This window comes from Ovis aries, chromosome 5 (assembly GCF_016772045.2).
Source record: "Ovis aries strain OAR_USU_Benz2616 breed Rambouillet chromosome 5, ARS-UI_Ramb_v3.0, whole genome shotgun sequence".
NCBI lineage: Eukaryota > Metazoa > Chordata > Mammalia > Artiodactyla > Bovidae > Ovis > Ovis aries.
The window spans coordinates 81,563,348-81,582,468 of record NC_056058.1 but is presented as its reverse complement, the minus strand read 5'-3'; the positions used below and the strand labels follow the sequence as shown (position 1 = coordinate 81,582,468).

The following is a 19,121-nucleotide window of genomic DNA, read 5'->3' as shown; positions in this document are numbered from 1 at the left end:
TCCTTCTCCAGAGGATCTTCCTGACCCAAGGATCAAACCCATGTCCCCCACATTGCAGGCAGATGCTTTAACCTTTGAGCTACCAGGGAAGCCCTTATCACCCAGATGTTTTTAAAAATACAGATATCTGGAACTGTATTTTCATTCATACCCTCCACCAAAATTACAGTGAAAATAGTCTTGATGAACTAATATACTAGAAAGTGGGCCAAGACTCAATAAGTCACTTTATATACATTATGTCCCCAGTATATGACACTTAATTGTTACCTTATTTCCCAAATAAATTACCTACATTTGAAAATTGTATGATCCTATGAAACTGTAGACTTTTATATCTATTAATATAAAATGAATGTTTCTATTTTCGTTTTATCTCTTCAGTTTTGATTTAGCTGAGCAGATAACGTTTGAAAGAACTAAGGCACAAAGAAGAACTGTAATAACTCCTACCTGAGCAATTTATAGTTCACATAATATTTAAAGTTCATAATATTTCTTTTTATGTGTCTAAAAAGGTTTTGGGTAATTGAAGAAAAATGTTCAACTAATGAAATATTTTTCCTAATAATACAAGGTAAAATTTATATCCCTTGTTCTATTTTGTGTAACTTATCATTCTTGTATATTAATAATAATAGCTATATCTTGCTGTGTCCTAATGGTTGTTAAGTTGCAAAGTAACTGCTTTTAGTATTTTTTGAAACATTTGACTAAAGTGAAGAATTCCTAAGAATGAAAATCACTTTCTGCATAATTTACAGGAATTTTTAGCAATGATAATAATTCTTCCATCTTCATTTTGGGTTAATGAAAATAAAAGTGTTAATCACTTAGTCGTGTCCAACTCTTTGTGATCCCATGAGGCTCCTTAGTCCATGGGATTAGCCAGGAAAGAATATTGGAATGGGTTACCATAACCTTCTCCAGGGGATCTTCCCTACTCAGGGATTGAACCCACGTCTCTGGCATTGCAGGCAGATACTTTACCTTTTAAGCCACAAGAGAAGCATTAATGGCTTTGGGTTAATGGCTATGCTTTATTTTATGTTTGTGATTTGTTGACCTTTACCTGATTCCTGGTTAATCTTGTAAATATGTAACTAGGGTGTTGAGCAATTCATCATGAGTAAGATGGTAAGATAAAGCCTCTGGAGAAGCTAGTCTTTTATCTCATTCCAAAGTAAGAGAAATATTAAGTCCTCTTTTAATTAAAAGCTTAAGAAAAAGCATAAAATCCTAGTTTTGACTACCTTTTCAAAATCTGAAACTTGTAATGGGTAGTCACAGGATTATTTGTAGTTTAAAACTTTATATTTGACATCTATTTTTAAGTTTATAAGAAGTTTATAAGAAGCATATCTATTTACTTAATCATTAAGGTCAGACTACATAACAATTATGTATTCTGTTTGAACATACCAGAAAATAGCAGTGTATCATAAAGTATATGAATATTTTGTTGAACACAGCTAATATTCGATACCTTTTCCAGCAACGGAATATCTAACTCTAGATGTAAGGTTTTTAATACCTTACTTTTCAGAAATATATGTGTCATTATTTGTTGTTGTTCAGTTGCTGAATTGTGTTTGACTCTGTGACATCACGGACTGCAGCATACAAGGCTCCTCTGTCTTCCACTATCTCCCAGAGTTTGCTCAAATTCATGTCTGTAGAATTGGTGATGATATCTAACCATCTCGTCTTCTGCCACCTCTTCTCCTTTGGCCTTCAACCTTTCCCATGATTAGGTATATTACTAGTGTTCATTATTAGGTAACAGACCGGGGTTTGATCCCTAGGTTGGGAAGATCCCCTGGAGGAGGGCATGGCAACCCACTCCAGTATTCTTGCCTGGAGAATCCCCATGGACAGAGGATACTGGCAGGCTACAATGCATGGGGTCTTAAAGAGTCAGACATGACTGAGCAACTCAGCACACAGCACAATACACTATTTAGCTGTTTTTTCTACAAATACTGTCTAACAAAAATGAACTTTTAACCTGAACATAACAAAACATCAAGGTCTACTTTATTATTATATATAGTAGCTTTGAAAAGAAGCAAAGGTAAATTTCCTATTTTAATAGGCTGACCTATATTCCTTACATTATAAAACTGATCTCATATGAATCTCAGATAAGAAATAATGTATGAAAAGCTGGCCTAGCTTCTACAGATTTATAACAAAATGGTACTCTATTAACTTTTCCTAGAGTGCTCTTTCTATAAAATTCATAATTCATCCTTTGTTTCCATAGCTTTACTTTTGTTTTATTATAAGTTCTTTGTTCAGTTTTCCCTTTCAGAAATTCCAAAATCATGGCAAACACTCTATGCAAAGCATTTGTGATACTCTCTAGAAATGTAATCTTCTGTCTCAGTTCTGTCCTGGAAATAGTGACAAAAGATTAACTTTTAAAAAATTAATTTATTTTTGGCTGCCCTAGCACTCCAGTACTCTTGCCTGGAAAATCCCATGGATGGAGGAGCCTGGTAGGCTGCAGTCCATGGGGTCTCTAAGAGTCGGACACTACTGAGTGACTTCACTTTCAAGCATTGGAGAAGGACATGGCAACCCACTCCAGTGTTCTTGCCTGGAGAATCCCAGGGACGGGGGAGCCTGGTGGGCTGCCGTCTCTGGGGTCGCACAGAGTCAGACACGACTGAAGCGACTTAGCAGCAGCAGCAGCTCTTCGTTGCTGTGTGGGCTTTCTCTTTTTGCCTCGGGGCTACTTTCTAGCTGGGGTGCACAAGCTTCTCATTATAGTGGCTTCTCTTGTGGAGCACAGGCTCTAGGGCACTTGGGCTTCTGTAGATTTTGCCCTTGGGCCCAGTAGCTGTGGTTCATGGGCTTAGTTGCCCTGTGGCACGTGGAATCCTTGCAGACCAGGGATCAAACCTATATCCCCTGCTTTGGCAGGTTTCCACTGGATTCTTAACCACTGGACCACAATAGAAGCCCAAGATTTACTCTTTGATTTAGTTTGGAAAGAGGAAAAACAGCAGCTGATGCTGTGATGTGGAGAGCAGACTTTAAAAAAAAAATTACTTGGGAGAACTTTTAGTTCCCTTTTCTGCTCTCATACCTCTCTGACTATATAAGAATTATCCATTTATATAGTATAGCTATTTATGTAGATATTTTAGGAGTTAATATACATGTATCAATAGATAGTTCTAGAATTCAAATAATCAAATCAGCTGCTGTGTACTTTCAGGCTCCATTTTGCCCTCGAGCCTTCGTTCCACCAACTTCTCAAGGAATGCCAGCCTTAGAGAGGGCTGGTTGTGCTGTACCTGCCATCTATAGTAGCTTCCTGTTTGTTCTTTTCCGGCTTAGTTTCTTTTGACCTCTGGAACACTGAGACTTCATACTTAACCTGAGATAACATCCAGCATGAAGAAAAGCAAAGCTGCATTGTACAGAAAAAAACACCTAGGTAGCTAATAATTGGATTTGGGACAGTGATTTATCTCTGAAATAAAAGTCTGTGTTTGGCATACCAGTCATATTGTGTTATAACCAAACATCAGAGGCAGTTCCTTGCAGTACTTACCATGATAGACATTTACCAAAGACACCTAAAAGATGTAAATAACTTGTAAGTGTGGGAAAGTGTCTTTTGCATGGCAGTGCTTGAATATTTGCATTTAGTATTCGACTCCTGTGTCCTGAAGCAACTGAATCCCACCTTTAGCATTTACCATGCCATTATACCCCTTTTTAGCTTTTCCTGTGCAGATATGTTTTGTCAGAAGGCGAGAGTAGGTATACCTGCAGGTTTTTGAATTGCAGGCTTTTGAGTCTACAGACAAATATTTCATCAAACCATGTTGTTATCTTCATAGTTGGTAGAAGATGAATTGTGCAGTGTAGGTGGAAGCCTGAGTACAAGTTACTAAAATCTTGCCTGCCTGCAAAAGTGCATTCAGTGCTTGAAAAGCACGTGTGCTTTTCTCTTCTGAGAGAATCCATCTTACACAAACTAAAATGTGCTCTTTGATTGTCCTATGGCAATGCCTTTTAACTGTGATAGGATGATAATATTAGATTTAATTGACTTCTGTAGATTATCTCAATACAAATTTTGGCTTTTGAATACTAGAGTCTGTAGACCCTGCTATTTAAATAACACTATCATTCTGCATCAATATGTTCAAAAAATTAGCTTGGGGAAATATTAATGGACAATTTCCTATGCTAATTTAGCTTATTCATGAGTTTAATTTTTCCTGAACTTAAAACAATTAATTTAACTGAGATTACATCATAATTGATTTAAGATAATACAATGTGAAGAAAAGCATAACCATCTTTTATAGGGAAATAGCTAGATGGCTGATAATTGAATTTGTAACTTTATGAAGGCTGATTTGCATTCCAAACATATTTCCCCTACCTCCAAGAGCTAATTCTTATGTATTTAAAGTGGTCCAGCATACCAAAAGTATTTCTGATTTTAATGCCCACCTAGTATGTAGAATCCCTAGAGTGATAATATCTATGTTTAGAAGATTAATTTAGTTTCAAGAAAGGAAGAAAAGTAATTCCAAAACAGCAGTGATTAGTTTTAATTTATGATAACCCATAGAACTGAGAACTGCCAATTGTAAGGCACTGTGCTACGTGCTTTGAAAACATACAGAATGCAAAAGGCGTGGTTTCTACCGTTAAGAAGTTTATTGTCCAAGAGGAAAAAATACGCATAAATAGTAGTTCCTCATCATTTATCTCAGGCACCTCTGAGCTTTCTGATACTGAAAATAATAAAGTATAGTTCTTAATAGAAAGGGGAAATTCTTTAGTGGCCATATATCACAGAATCAGTCTTCAAGACTGAAGAAAATTAGCATTTATCAAGAATAAGTAGCCCAACCAATGCAAAAAAGTAGAGTTTTCTCCAAGGTGCACATGCATTTTATGTGAATTCCAAATAAGCTTAACTAATCCGGAGAAACTATTTTGATGATTTTTGTAAGTACTAGCTTCCCTAAGCAAGGTTACTGTGGCCATATGTGAAATCTATGTCCTGAAGCATTCTCTAAGTGTGTGGAGAGAAGCAAACATCCCCAAATGGGATTTTTCGCTCTAAGTCCTTTTAAGATGATCACTCTCAGTGCGATGAGGCGAGGCTGGCTGATCCCTACGGGCGCTCCGAGGTGGTTTGTGAGTGATAGGAGGGCTGTGTTGTGTGTGTCTACCTTCACATTCTCTCACCATGTCCAGGGGGCTCCTTCCCCATCCCCCTGCTCTCCTACCTCCAAGCTAGTGCATCCAAACCTTATTTCTGAGAGCAACTTTTCTACTTCTATGAGGTTGTTCGGTTCCTTGTCCACTTTCCTCTGACACCACTTCCCAACCCCTGAAAAATGATAAGCTGAGAAAAACCAGCAAGCGTGTGGGAAGGCTGGGGTGGGGATGGGGGGGACTTAAATTTAAATTTAACTTAAATTCCAAATAAGTTAAGCTTATTTGGAATGCACATAAAATGCCTGTCCACCTTAGAGAAAACTCTACTTCTTTGCATCGGATGGGCTGCTTACTCTTGATAAATGCTAATTTTCTTCAGTCTTAAAGACTGGTTCTGTGATAGGTGGCCACTAAAGAATTTCCCCTTTCTATTAAGAACTGTACTCTATTATTTTCAATACTGGAAAACTCACAAGCAAAAATTTTAAGGGTTCCTTTCAACTTCTGAGCCAGTAAGTGAGAAATAGTGGCCTTGATCTCTCCCTCACCAATTTAGAACCTAGTCTCAAGACAACTCTCAAAATAGAACAAACCCTAGGAATAAAAGAAAGGCTGTGGTCCAAGTGGCACAGAGAGAAGTTTCTGCTTGAATCAGCATCTGTTTCCGCAGTATTGGAGGTCATCAGTAATTCCTTCGCCAGCACTCTTGTTCAGCACAATTATCGTGCTATGCTAAGCACAGCAGAGGATCCGCACTCCTGTAAGATGAGATGCTCAGAGAAGGAGAGGACTGGAGATGTTTAAAGATTTGTTTCTAACATGGCTTTAATTTGAAATCCTTTCATTCTGAAGATGTCTGGATATTGAGATAGAGCAAATGAAAGCAATACGTTCCTGTTATGGATGCAGCCAAGCATCCCCCTTATTTGAAAGGCTTAACCAGCACACTCAGGAACAAGATGTGAGACATCTTGAAGTATGACTTCCCTGTCAGCTGCAAGATCAATAAAATGCAGATGCCATTCTTTACCACACTCCAGAGAATGAGTTTGCAGAGTGAGAAAGGCTTCATGTTGAAGCCGTTTTATTTGCGCGTGGACTTGGCAAAGGTGGAAAAGTGGCTCTGGGGAGAACGCATGAGGCTTGGCCCCAGCTGCCCCAGCTGCTTGAGCACCCCTGCCAGGTGACATCACTCACTCACCCTGTCCGTGTGAAGGGCAGGAGGCATTTCCAGGCCACTCAGACCATTCCGACAAACTGATTATTTAACTGATTATGTAAACGCCACCTAAAAGCCTCTAGTCATTGATGTTGATCGGACTCATTAATTTAGAATTATTGTTGCATCTGACAAAAGCAAGCACAGGACCAAAGATACATAAACACAGGTCTAATAGTCACAAACCGTAGACCGCCATGTTCTATCGCCATATTCGGCGGTGATCAAATTGCCACTTAGCACACTGTAGGTGTGTGTGTGTGTGTGTGTGTGTGTGTGTGTGTGTGTGTGTGTGTGTTCATTTGTGTCTGACTCTGTGCAACCCTATGGACCGCAGCCCACCATGCTTCCCTCTCTATGGAATTTTCCAGGCAAGAATGCTGAAGTGGGTTGGTATTTCCTACTCGAGGGGATCTTTCTGACCCAGGGATCGAACCTGCATCTCCTGCATCTGAGCCACCTGGGAAAACCCTACTCAAGGCGTAAGAGTAGATGGTTTCAGAGATACCTGGTTGTTGGGCAGCAACAAGTTGAGAAACAGAACTAACCTACTTGATTGTCAGTCCTTTTTTTTTTTTTAATGGAAAAGATGCTCTTCCTCTTTGCTCAATGTTTAAACATTCTAAAGGTCTCAATATTGGTGTACTCTTGAGAGACTAGGTGAAATGTTCTTAATTTATAAGTAAATTATAAAAATAAAATGTTATAATATTGGCTGTAATTATTACTGTTTATTTGCCTTATATATTTATTTTGAGATCAGTTTTCTGCTGAGAATGAGGCTTGCTGCCGGATACCATGTGAGATATAACCCTGGTCTATGAGGGGCTCCCCATTTTGTGGGACACCAGATGTACATGCATGGATGCGCTGTGAGGCAGGCAAGTTCTGGGTGTGGCCTCAGCATAGAAACAGGTTTTCAATTTTCAAAACTGTCCCTGGAGCCTGGTTGATGTGAATGTAGCCTGTGGTGTTCTGCATAGTAATAGCAAGTGGGATTAAGACAGATCCTCTCAAATGCAGTCCAGCAGCAAGAATAATTGTTGATAACATTTTAAGGAAGGAATTAGAGTTAAAGGTGTTATTTGTCAGACATAGCCAATCCCTCAACTGGGAACAACTATCTGCTACTTACTGTCTGTCACCCTCGAAGATAACTCCATTTTTCTCCTCCATTCTACATCTAATTAGACAGTCAAGAATCTGCCTGCAGTGCAGGAGACCCAGGTTCGATGCCTGGGTCAGGAAGATCCCCTGGAAAAGGGAATGGATACTCCATATTCTTGCCTGGGAAATCCCATGGACAGAGGAGCTTGGCAAGCTATAGTCCATGGGGTTGCAAAGATTCGGACATGACAGAATGACTAACACTGTAAACACTGATGCTTGATTTTGATTTCTGAATACGCTTTGAACTCCTCTTCTTCTCCAGTGCTCTTTCAGACCTGCATCATTTTTCACCTGGACTGTAGTAGTAGTTTGCTACTTGGCCCTAGTTTTGGCCCCTCTTAAATCATTTATGCTAAGTGACAATATCACCATAGTTAAAATCCTTTGAAAATTTCCCCTCACTAATAGAATCAGGTGTTTTTTTTTTCAGCAAGATTTCCAGAAAAATAATCTGTCTCTGCTTCTTTACCCTATCCTTTAACCTCTCACCAACCCATCTTGCCCTAATAATACTGATCTGCCTTCACGTCCCTAGTCATGCCAGGTTTTTTCCTATTTCTCTGTCTGCCCTCCCTTTCTTCTTCAATATGTTAACCCCTACTCTATACCATGAAGCCCAGGCTGGATTATAATTCCCTCTCCCATTCTCCCAGGGAATCCTGTACATCCAACATCACAGCATCTGCCATGTTATATTGATTTTTTTGTTTCTTTCTTTGTTTGTTTCTATGGGTGTCTCTCCCACTGGACTGAAAGCTCCTTCAGAAAACCAGTACAGTAAATCTAGTGCAGTAGCCAATTCCTGCTTCTCACTTAGAGATCAGATATATGTCATCTCTCAGAAAGCCTGTCGTTGATCATCTCACACCTCCACCTGGTTCACCCTTTTTTTTCTTCACTTACCACTTTATGGTGTTTCCTTGTTTATGTAAGTGTTTGTTTAGAGTTTGTCTCTGCACTAGAATATGAACCTCAAGAGCTGAGGCTTTTTCTGCCTTTTTCATCCTTGTATCTCCACTGCCTTAAAAAGTGCCTGTGTATAGAAGGCCTTCAATTAATATGCAGCTTTCAAAATTGAATTTAATGAATGGAGAGTGGATGGATGGATGAATAGATAGATATATTGCTGGGTAGATGGGCACATAATAAGAGGTCAATGAATTAGTCAGGACTGAGTAAACCTATCCAAATTAGGAAAGCAATCTATAGATCAATAATGGTAGAGGGTCAATTTTTTTTTAACACGTGTAAAGGGACACAGACCACCATATTGCCTCAATATTTACTTCTGTGACTCACTGTCACAGACTGTTGCCTACTGTTTTCATATTCCCCGGTGTGAAAGCTCTAGCATATCCTGAGTACCACTTGTAATACTCTACATGATTCCTTCATGTTAATTCTCCTATCCTCTATTCCTAGTATGTGTACACACATCCCCATGTAAAATAACAACAGAAGAAAAACAATTCAGCATCAGCTTTTAAAGAATTACTGAACTCTTCACTTTATCAATTGATATTATTTTCTGTTTCTGCAGGAACATTTGGCTTAAATTCCAGACTTACCTTTTACGAGTTTACCTTCCCTCCTCACTGGTTTCCTCATTTATGAAATGCGTGTGATAACCTTTTTTCCTTGAACTGTTATGTTGATTATGTGAGGAAACGCATGTGGATGCACTTTTCAAACTTCAAAATGCTCATCTAATATTATTTTTCATCAAGTATGATTTCATGTCCTTCCCTCATTTATGGATGGTGATAGCATATATCTCCACGTTATCTTTCTTTTAATCATCTTATTGTTCACAGCTTAAGGTCACTTAATCTTAGGTGTATAATCATTTGCATTCTGAATTGCAGCTCCTTCATTAGTTTTTATAACTGTTGTATTTAATAGGACATTGGGGAAGTGGATGGCACAGGCAAAAGGAAATTGGATTTTGAACCTTTTATTATGATGACATCCATTTGATTGTGGTCCAAATGATTAGTGAAGAAAAAGCTGCTGTTGTGACAACTTTCCAGTGTGAAATAAAGTGTAATACTGAGATTTGCTTATTAGGTTACTGTCTAGGAATAAAAGCACCCAGTACCAGTATTCAGCAATATTTCCTGAGCTCTTGTGTACAAGCCAAGCTACTGTGAGCATCTGAGAATGCAGCAGTGTAAGACTCAGTGCCTGCTCTACAGAGCTAAAAGGCTGCAATGGCCTCGTCTCTAAGGAGAGACGTGCAAGTGACCTTGTGGAACCAGGCTCATTATTAACAATTTATGGTCACAAAGGGAACACACCATTTATCTGTCATTACCTCACAGCTGGTAGACTCAGTGTCACCATAACCACAATTTTTGAAATAAGAAAAATTGAAGACCATTTCATTTTTAAGGAATTAAGCTGATACTTCACACACTCATGTTTTGCTCAAGAACCGCCCCACCCCACCCCACCACCCCACCCCCGCAACCAGAGTCACAGCCCACATGTAGTATGTATGGTATGTAAGTAAATATTACAAAAGTTCATTCTAAAAGAACTTGTGGACTTGAGGGCTGAGAAAAGAAAAATGCATCCGTTTTGACCTCACAGCACTGAAATAGCTCAGGAGAAAGTATTTTGTAAGCTGTGAAATACTATATATATACAGCATGTCAATATATATTTTTTAATTCTATTTTGTTTGAATGTATGACTATTGAGGACATGACAAAATTGGGAGCCTATGGCAGAGTAAATAAATGCAAATATCTTTTTAAATTGCTCATTGGTGTTTGGCCTATATGATAAGGTAACAGTTCATAGCCATTGTTTGCTGATATGGTTGCTAGTAAAGGGAGGTTAAGAGGACTGACAAAGTAGACATGCTGAATACTGTGGTTTGAGGTCTAATTTTTTTTAATGGTTACAAATTCGGTGAGGATATCCAATTCCGCATAAGGTCTTTAGAAGTAAACAACTAAATGGTACAGAGTTCTTTCTAAGGCTATCTTGCAGTTTAATTAATCAAAGCTGACTCTGGCTCTGCCATTCCACTGACTGGCCTACAATAAATGGCCTCCCTGCCTGCTGTACTTTTCCATCCAAACATTGTACAAATCAAGGACAAGCATCCTTGAGACTCTTTTTAATGGCAGCGTTCTTAAAAACCCAGCCTCCTGCAGTTGCTTAAAATCAAAGTGTCATCATGAAAGTTACTTAGTGCTTTTAGGAAATCTGTAAAGATCTTGAAGTTTGAAATGCAAAGCAGAGCAAGAATCCAAAGACTCAATATCTGAGTTTTCAATGTTATGTTTTAGGAATGTGAAAATCAGATTATTATCCGTGACTCTTAATGGTGCAATTCTAAAAATGAATGGCTTCTTAATTAAATGACTTCCAAGTGATATAGTGCACCTTTATAAAGTGCTAGAGTTCTAAATACAATGCTTTAGAAAATATCTATACTAAGTTTAACTCAGCAAGTGAATAATTTGTCAGCTATCAATCACAAAGATGTAATTTTTGCTATATTAATGTCATATATACTAATAACAACTGATTAAGATGATAACTTAGCCACAAGTTTTGTTTTTATAAAAAGTGTTTAAAGGTTTTAAATTCATTGGGAAAATGTTTCTAAGTAATGTCCTTTGAGCTACTTATTATCTGAGCTTGGAATAGAAAAAAGAAACATTTATGCTTAGTGGAAAACAAAATGGTTACCAGTGAGAATCATCCTTGTAACTTTTTAAAATATTATAGTCCAGTGGCAGAATTCTTCCTTTCATATTTGCATCCTCAATCTGAATGTAAACATATAATTACTAACAATTGTTAGACTTCAGTTGTAATTAAAATCTAAAACATCCTTGGTAGCAATGACTAAGTTGACTTACATGCTGCTGCTGCTGCTGCTGCTGCTGCTAAGTCGCTTCAGTTGTGTCCAACTCTGTGTGACCCCATAGACGGCAGCCCACCAGGCTCCTCTGCCCATGGGATTTTCCAGGCAAGAGTACTGGAGTGGGTCGCCATTGCCTTCTCTGTGACTTATATGCACTAAGGTTTAATAATAGCAGTATACTCCTTTCATATTTTCAAGAATTCTAGTTATCATTGTAGTATATTTTATAATAGGATTATCATATTTATTATACAAACCTAATTTTTCAATGAGTATAGTATGTGTTATTGAAATTAAGAAAACTAGGTATTGCTTTTCATTATAATAATACTTATTCTGAATTTTCAAAACTGAATTAAAAATAAGTGTACTGTCTGGTGAATTTTTAGTAAATAATTAAGAAATTCAAATGTATATTATATACATAGTACTTATATTATTTTTATTTTTTAATTTAAAAAATTCTGAATACATATATTATTTTTACATCAATTAACTTTTAATTCTGATTTTTAAATCTAAATACCTTCAGTATCTGAGGACCTATTATTTTGAGTATATTATGCCTTAATCTTGGTATTTTAAGTATTTATTAGTAAATGTATCTTGAATTCCAATTTACAAATTTAACAAAAAATAAAGAAACATGCTAAAATATATGCAGAATCCCTATCGATAGAGTTGTGTATTTTGAATTAAAATTAGAAATGTAAATATTTTAATATATTGATTTACTGAGTGGTATTTATACTGTTCTATATAATGTCTGAGTGCTTACCTGCTTACTCTATAAAAATAATTTGTCTACATATTTCCTGTTACTTATAGCATATCGCAAGTTATTATTATAATAGTTTAAAATGTTTTAACAGGTTTACACATCACCCTTTTTTTGGAAGCATAACTGCCAGCCATTATAAAAATACAACTGAAAAAGTTATAGTAGTGAGAAGTGCTAAGTCAGTGTGAAAATTATTTTAATACTAAACTCAGATGTAGCCTAGCCAAGAAATAATGGACCAATGGATATTTTTTGACAAATTATGATTTGTGAGGTGTGCTAATGGAAATTCAAAATACGAGATAGACCTTCTAAGGACGTTACACTTTTTGTTGATGTGATCAATAAAGGATGGCAGTGTATAAGACAATAGCAGTGCGGAAGGGACATGTCTGTTCAGATGCCACATTCACAGCAAAGTGAGAAGAGAGTGGCGGGAGAAGCAAGAATTACTTCATGCTGTGATCTGTAACAAACCTGTGAAATGAGAGGGGCTTGAATGGCATGATGGTCTAAGTTGAAATCACTTTTAAAAATTTCCTATCAAGTCTAACAGCCACATTTGGATATGTTATTTCTGATACCTTCACATTTTTCATCTAATTTGTTCCTAGAATGCTCTGGCCCATTGGGAATTGAAGGAGGAATCATTTCAAATCAGCAAATCACAGCTTCATCTACCCACCGAGCTCTTTTTGGACTCCAGAAGTGGTATCCCTACTATGCACGTCTGAATAAGAAGGGACTAATAAATGCCTGGACAGCTGCAGAAAATGACAGATGGCCGTGGATTCAGGTAACAGATGGGATAGGACAGGGTTTCTGCCAAGGAATGGCTAGAGTCATTTCAGAAAGAAGATAGTGAGTGTCCAATGTGTGACTTTTCTTCATGGTCACAGAAGAAAGGATGATTTAGCTAGAGTCCAAACTGACTATAAATCCTGCAACTGTGGGAAATATGAATATTCCTTTTGAAAGTTAATGAAGTGAGTTAAAAATGTTAAAATGACCTTGAGTTGCAAATATCACTCTCTGAAGGTACATGTCAAAGAGAGGATTTTACATATGCCGTGTGTCCATTAGTACTGTGTTAACACTTAGCAGCAATTTTTGGTACTTCAGGAGAATGAAAATGGTGTCCTTTCCTTCTCTGTTAGTGGTTCCATATGTGTATATATAAATTATACAATGGAGTATAATATCTCAAATGTCTTCAGCACCCTCTATAATAACTGGGTGTGTTTCAATTCATACTCTATCATTTATTATCATCAGCTATGTTTTTAAATGTGAGAAAATGATGCAATACCAGGAAATTAAATAATTTTCGAAAGGTATGATGGATGGGAGTAATACCTGCATCTTATATATTATCCGTTTAATACCTTTTGAGCCCTTTACTGAAGTGAGACAGGAAAACTACATATTTGAAGGCAGAAAAGGTCCTCAAACTATGATTTCTGTGAAAGCTTATACCTCTGTTCGTGTGGCCCATGTTAATAACATTTAACGATTCAGTGAGGTGTGCTAAAAAGACAGGAAATCCAGTGCACCCTGATGTACTCCTTTCCCAATTTGGAACCACTCTGTTGTTCCATATCCAGTTCTAACTGTTGCTTTTTGGTCTGCATACAGATTTCTCAGGAGGCAGGTAAGGACATCTGGTATTTCCATCTCTTGAAGAATATTCCACCGTTTGTTGTGATCCACACAGTCAAAGGCTTTGGCGTAGTCAGTAAAGCAGAAATGGGTGTTTTTCTGGAGTTCTCTTGCTTTTTCTATGAAGATGATAATGAACTCATATAAAAACAGTAAAAGTTAATTAAAAGAGTTTATGTTAGATAAGGAAATCTTGCATATGATGGAGGAAAACTGAAAACTCACTATTGGTTTTCAATACATATTTCATTATTGTGTTGAGAGAATTATTATAGTCTTTAATAACACCTCATTTTCTAAGTTATTTTTCAAAAAAAAATATGTCTCTTTTCTTAAAGAACAACCATATCTAGTAATTTTTACAGATTTTCTTTGTTTGAGCATTATTAATTTCCCTTGTCACTGTATTCTTTTATTTATATTCAGTCATTCAAATGAAGCATTTGAGTACTTTGCTTAAACTTACTTATAATGAGCACAGTATTCCCCTAATCTTTTAGGTGTATAAGACACATATACTAATTAGTATTCAATTTCATTTTCTCCCTTATCCTGATGAAATGAAAATTAAAATTGCCATTTTTAAATTTACACACTCAGTGTGCAATTATGGATAGTACCTCAATGTTCATAATTGGTTCTGAATTTTAGGAGTTAGTTCAGTAAATATAGTTAAACAGAAATCTTTTTGTTTTTCTTTTCAAGTTTTTCTGACCTTTATTTCCTCACCTAGATTTTTTTCCCCAAGTTATAAATAACCACCATCTTAAACATTAACTCATTCATTAGCATCCTGGAATATCAATTTCCCTTTTGGCTGATATGTTAGAAATAATAACTATACAATTATAGAAATATGCCTTGTATTATGCAGAAATTAAAAGCTTATCTAAACCTCTGGGATGGAGAAGGCAATGGCACCCCACTTCAGTACTCTTGCCTGTAAAATCCCATGGATGGAGGACCCTGGTGGGCTGCAGTCCATGGGGTCGCTAAGAGTCGGCCACAAGTGAGTGACTTCATTTTCACTTTTCACTTTCACGCACTGGAGAAGGAAATGGCAACCCACTCCGGTGTTCTTGCCTGGAGAATCCCAGGGACGGGAGAGCCTGATGGGCTGGCATCTATGGGGTCGCACAGAGTCGGATACGACTGAAGCGACTTAGCAGCAGCAGCAGCAGCAAACCTCTGGGAACTTTGCTTATTGAATCAGATTAATCAGGATGATTATTATTTTAAAAGATAAATATTTTCCATTCCTATTATCTTCCTTTTCTTTTTTTACAGATACATGTAGTAAAATATGTTTTATTGTTTTCTTCTTTTAATTTCTAAAGTAATTTTTGTTTGTATATGTTCTTTCTGGGATGCACACATATTGGATTTTCAGTCATTTATTTATTCATCCACTCACCAGACATTCACTAAATGAATGTCTGCCCTGTGGTCTATTTTTCACTGGGCTCTAGAAAGACAATACCACTTGCCTTTACAATGCTCTGTATCTAAGATATAGGAAAGTAAATAGAGTAAACATAATAATGCAACATGTGTAGCCTGGTGTTACATCATCTGCTAACCATTTTATTTGAGCCATAATATTTTATATCGAGACAGTCTATTTTTAATAGACCTTTTGTTAAGCTAAAAACTAGCTTAGTGTATTTATAGAATACAAAAGGAAATTCCCATTATATATGTATTGCATGGCTATGTTATTACGTGCAGATCTATTTGATGGCTATACCAAGGAAAGGGCTTCCCAGGTGGCACTGGCAGTAATGAACCTGCCTGCCAAAGCAGGAGACCCAGTTTTAGTCCCTGGATTGGGAAGATCCCCTGGAGGAGGGCATGGCAACCCACTCCAGTATTCTAGCCTGGGAAATTCCATGGACAGAGGAGCCTGGTAGGCTACTGTAGTTCATAGGCTTGCAAGGAATCAAACATGACTGAAGTGACATAACATGTACAGACATACTAAGGAAAAGCCATAATTTTCCTTTGAAAGTTAATTTAACAGTAATTGTTTCAGTGCTACTATTTAATCACGGAAAAAAATAGATGTTGATCTCTATTTTAAGTAATTCATTACCCCTTAGAAAATGTGAATATGATCTTAATATGTTCCTTTTCTGTATGCCACAGAGCTTGGTGGAGGGTAGTTATTTCTCAGACTTCAGTGGGTACAGGAATCACGTGGGTCACTGGATGAAAACAGAAACTTCTGGATTGCCCCACAGTCCCATTTATTGAAGGTCATCCGCAGACCGCACTGTAAAAACATGTCTTATCAGTTTATAAATTTGTACTGCATGAGATGTTAAAAATAAATAAAATGCAAAGGACACTTTTGCTTGATGATCTGGGCACTTTGTTTTTGAAACTGCAAGTAGTGATAAACTGTAAAGGTGGAGGAGAAGAAAGTGAATAAAAATGAGGAAATGTAGTAGGAATTATGTGACCCACAAAAAGTTTCTAAACTAGAAGGAGGCAGAACCATCTTGTATATTCCAGTCAGACGTTTATCCCACCTTTGCAGCAATTCATCAGTAGTCATTTTTCATTAGTCATAAAGTTTTAAAGTATTTTCTAAAGTTAATGTCCCTAAATGACTATTAGATTCTTCTCTGTTAGAAAATTTTAAATACCCGAAAGCAAGACCATCTGCCTTTTACATTTTAAACAAAATAATAATGTGGAATACATGGGCCTAACAGACTTATGTGAACACATGTTATGTTACAAATTCAGATTTCTAGAATATGAATTGCATACGCAGTGGGGATTTTTTAAAACTTCGTGAACCAGATTCACAAATGCTGCAAAAAATAGAGTAATCATCTATTTCCTTTACAAAGCCTATATATAATGTGTGTAAAGACTTTTTTTGGTACTTCTAGGCACCTGGAGCTCCTTGAGACACCAAAACCATTTTTAGAATCATAGAATTTAAGAAGTAAAAAAAATTTTTTTTCATTTTCAGGATGTTTTCTAGTTACAGAACCTGAATTACGCAGAATTTAGCATGTCTTTACTACTTCTTTATTCAAGTAAAAAGTCTTTATCCTGTTTTTTCCTGGAAAAAAAAGCTATGTTCTCAGATACACTCTCATCCATACCATATGTCTCTATAAGGTTAGTTACATCTAGACATTCATATATTGCTTCTAATCATCTTTCTTTAAAAAAAAAAACAGTAATCCTGTATGGAAAATTACTACTTTCCTTTAAGTTGTTTATTTGAAGTGAGCTTCCACACATAGTTGTATGTGTTTTTTTTTTTAATGTTAACTTTTAATTTTTAAAAACAAAAAGGCACTTAGCATTATGTAAAAAGGACTTATCTATACTGAAAAATAATACAGTAATTATTTGGTCATTTACCTCATTTATACTAATAGTAATGCATATTGCTTGCTTATTTGCTTTAAAGAATGTGATCTGAATCTTAATTCCAGATTCTCTGAAGTATGGAACAGATGACTAACCAGGTAGAAATTGTTCTCTAATATAAAAGAAGCTGCATCAGATTCTCTTTCCTCTAAGCTGCTCCCTCTCTTTCAGCACCCAAGACCTCATTGACCTGGATTTCTTGCTTTTGCTCAGCTTTACCTGGCTGTTTGATGCTTCTGTGATTAGGCACATACACTTCTTGGTTCTTCTATTGACCATCTACCAGTCTTCTTTAGATTCAACTCCTTCACTGCCTTGTCTATAAAGTGATTCCTAGAATTCCTGCTTTTTATCTCTAAAGCCAGAGGTGACTACACTGTCCTTTTCTCCCACCCTGATAAGTATACATTACAATCATAGCGAGAGTTAGTATTATACCTGATTTAAGTTTATTTCATAACACCTTGATTTAAAAAAAAAACTATATTGGATGGATAGATAGAGACAATTGATTTATAGAAGAATAGAGACTATTGAACAGAATAGATGGGAGAGAGAGTGGTTGTTTTCACATGGTAATTAAACTGCACTGAGTGGTACTGGGAATGTCCAAAGGACCTAGCTCACTGTGTTCAGCTGTTGTGTACTTAAATGTGAATTATGTCTTCTGAGCATGATCCCACTGGTGCAGAGAGTACTGTATCTCTCTACAGTTTAAGAAATCCCTCACCCATCTGGACAGCAGAGGAATCAAGCTTCCTGTAATCACAGTGGCCTATTCTTTCCTCTGTAATCACAGCAAACCCCTTTCATATGCAACTTTAAATGGGCGGGGATAATATTTGTAAGGTGTTTGCCAGGAAGTCTGCTAATTAAACTCTGAGTACCAAACACTAGAATTTTCATGTTCTCCTATCCTCTTTATGGTTTGTTCCTGAAATGTTACAAATTAAATGTTTGTTTAGCTTCTTGCAAAATATTTGCTATAATTGCGCCATCAGAGTTTGAAACTTTAGACATCTCTGTTGTTAAAATAGCCATATCCTCTCTCTCTAAGATTAATTGACCACAGAAAAACATTTAAAATATTAGTACTTCCCTAATTTATGCTATGTCATTTTCACCCTTACCTGAATTGTCAGAAAAAACAACTAAATCTATTACTATTATTCATAAAATATAGAATATGAAGAGTTATAGGGAGTTGTTTTAACACAATTTTTAGCATCTGATAAAATCTTAGTAGATAATTCAGTAAACTACTCTTGTATAAAATACTTTTTCATGATATATACTTGCTCTACATTTTTGGTACAAGGAAAGCATTTCCAACTTACCTTCTATATTACAAAGGTTGAGATGGTTCATTTTAGTTCCCATGGTCTCATGAATGTTACCAGAGTGATTTTTTAGTTTATGGTACTGGTAGATTAAAATGGAAATCATCTGAATTGATTGAAAATAACTTACTCTTGTCATGGAAAAAACAAAACATTCAAAGTTTAATCTCTCTTTAATTTATTTTCCAGTCTACCTTGATCACGTTCATGGCAAACTTATTCTGGTTCCTTCTTCAAATCTCTTCACATGACCATCTGGGCAGCCTCTGGACTATATATCTCAATTTCTGACATTTAGGACTAAAGGAGACAACATTCTGAGTTCCTATTGTCTTTTAGAGTTTCTTGGAACTTTTCTCAGTTATTCCTACACGCGCTCATGAACGTCAGTCTGCTGTGTATGTGAATCCGACTTCAACCAGAGGTGTTAAACCTGCTTATGACACCTGCCCGTGGGAAATTTTGCTTAGGAATCAG

At 36.6% G+C, this 19,121-nt stretch overlaps 1 protein-coding gene across 2 annotated transcripts in view; it reads left to right on the top strand.

The window, feature by feature from the left end:
• Window positions 1–19,121, top strand: part of EDIL3 (EGF like repeats and discoidin domains 3) — a 474,131-nt gene that overhangs the window by 284,923 nt on the left and 170,087 nt on the right. For both annotated transcript variants that reach the window (XM_027970498.3, XM_027970497.3), the window contains one exon: window positions 12,867–13,048. In XM_027970498.3, coding sequence (XP_027826299.1) covers window positions 12,867–13,048 — 182 coding nt within the window. The remainder of the gene's footprint in view (window positions 1–12,866; window positions 13,049–19,121) is intronic.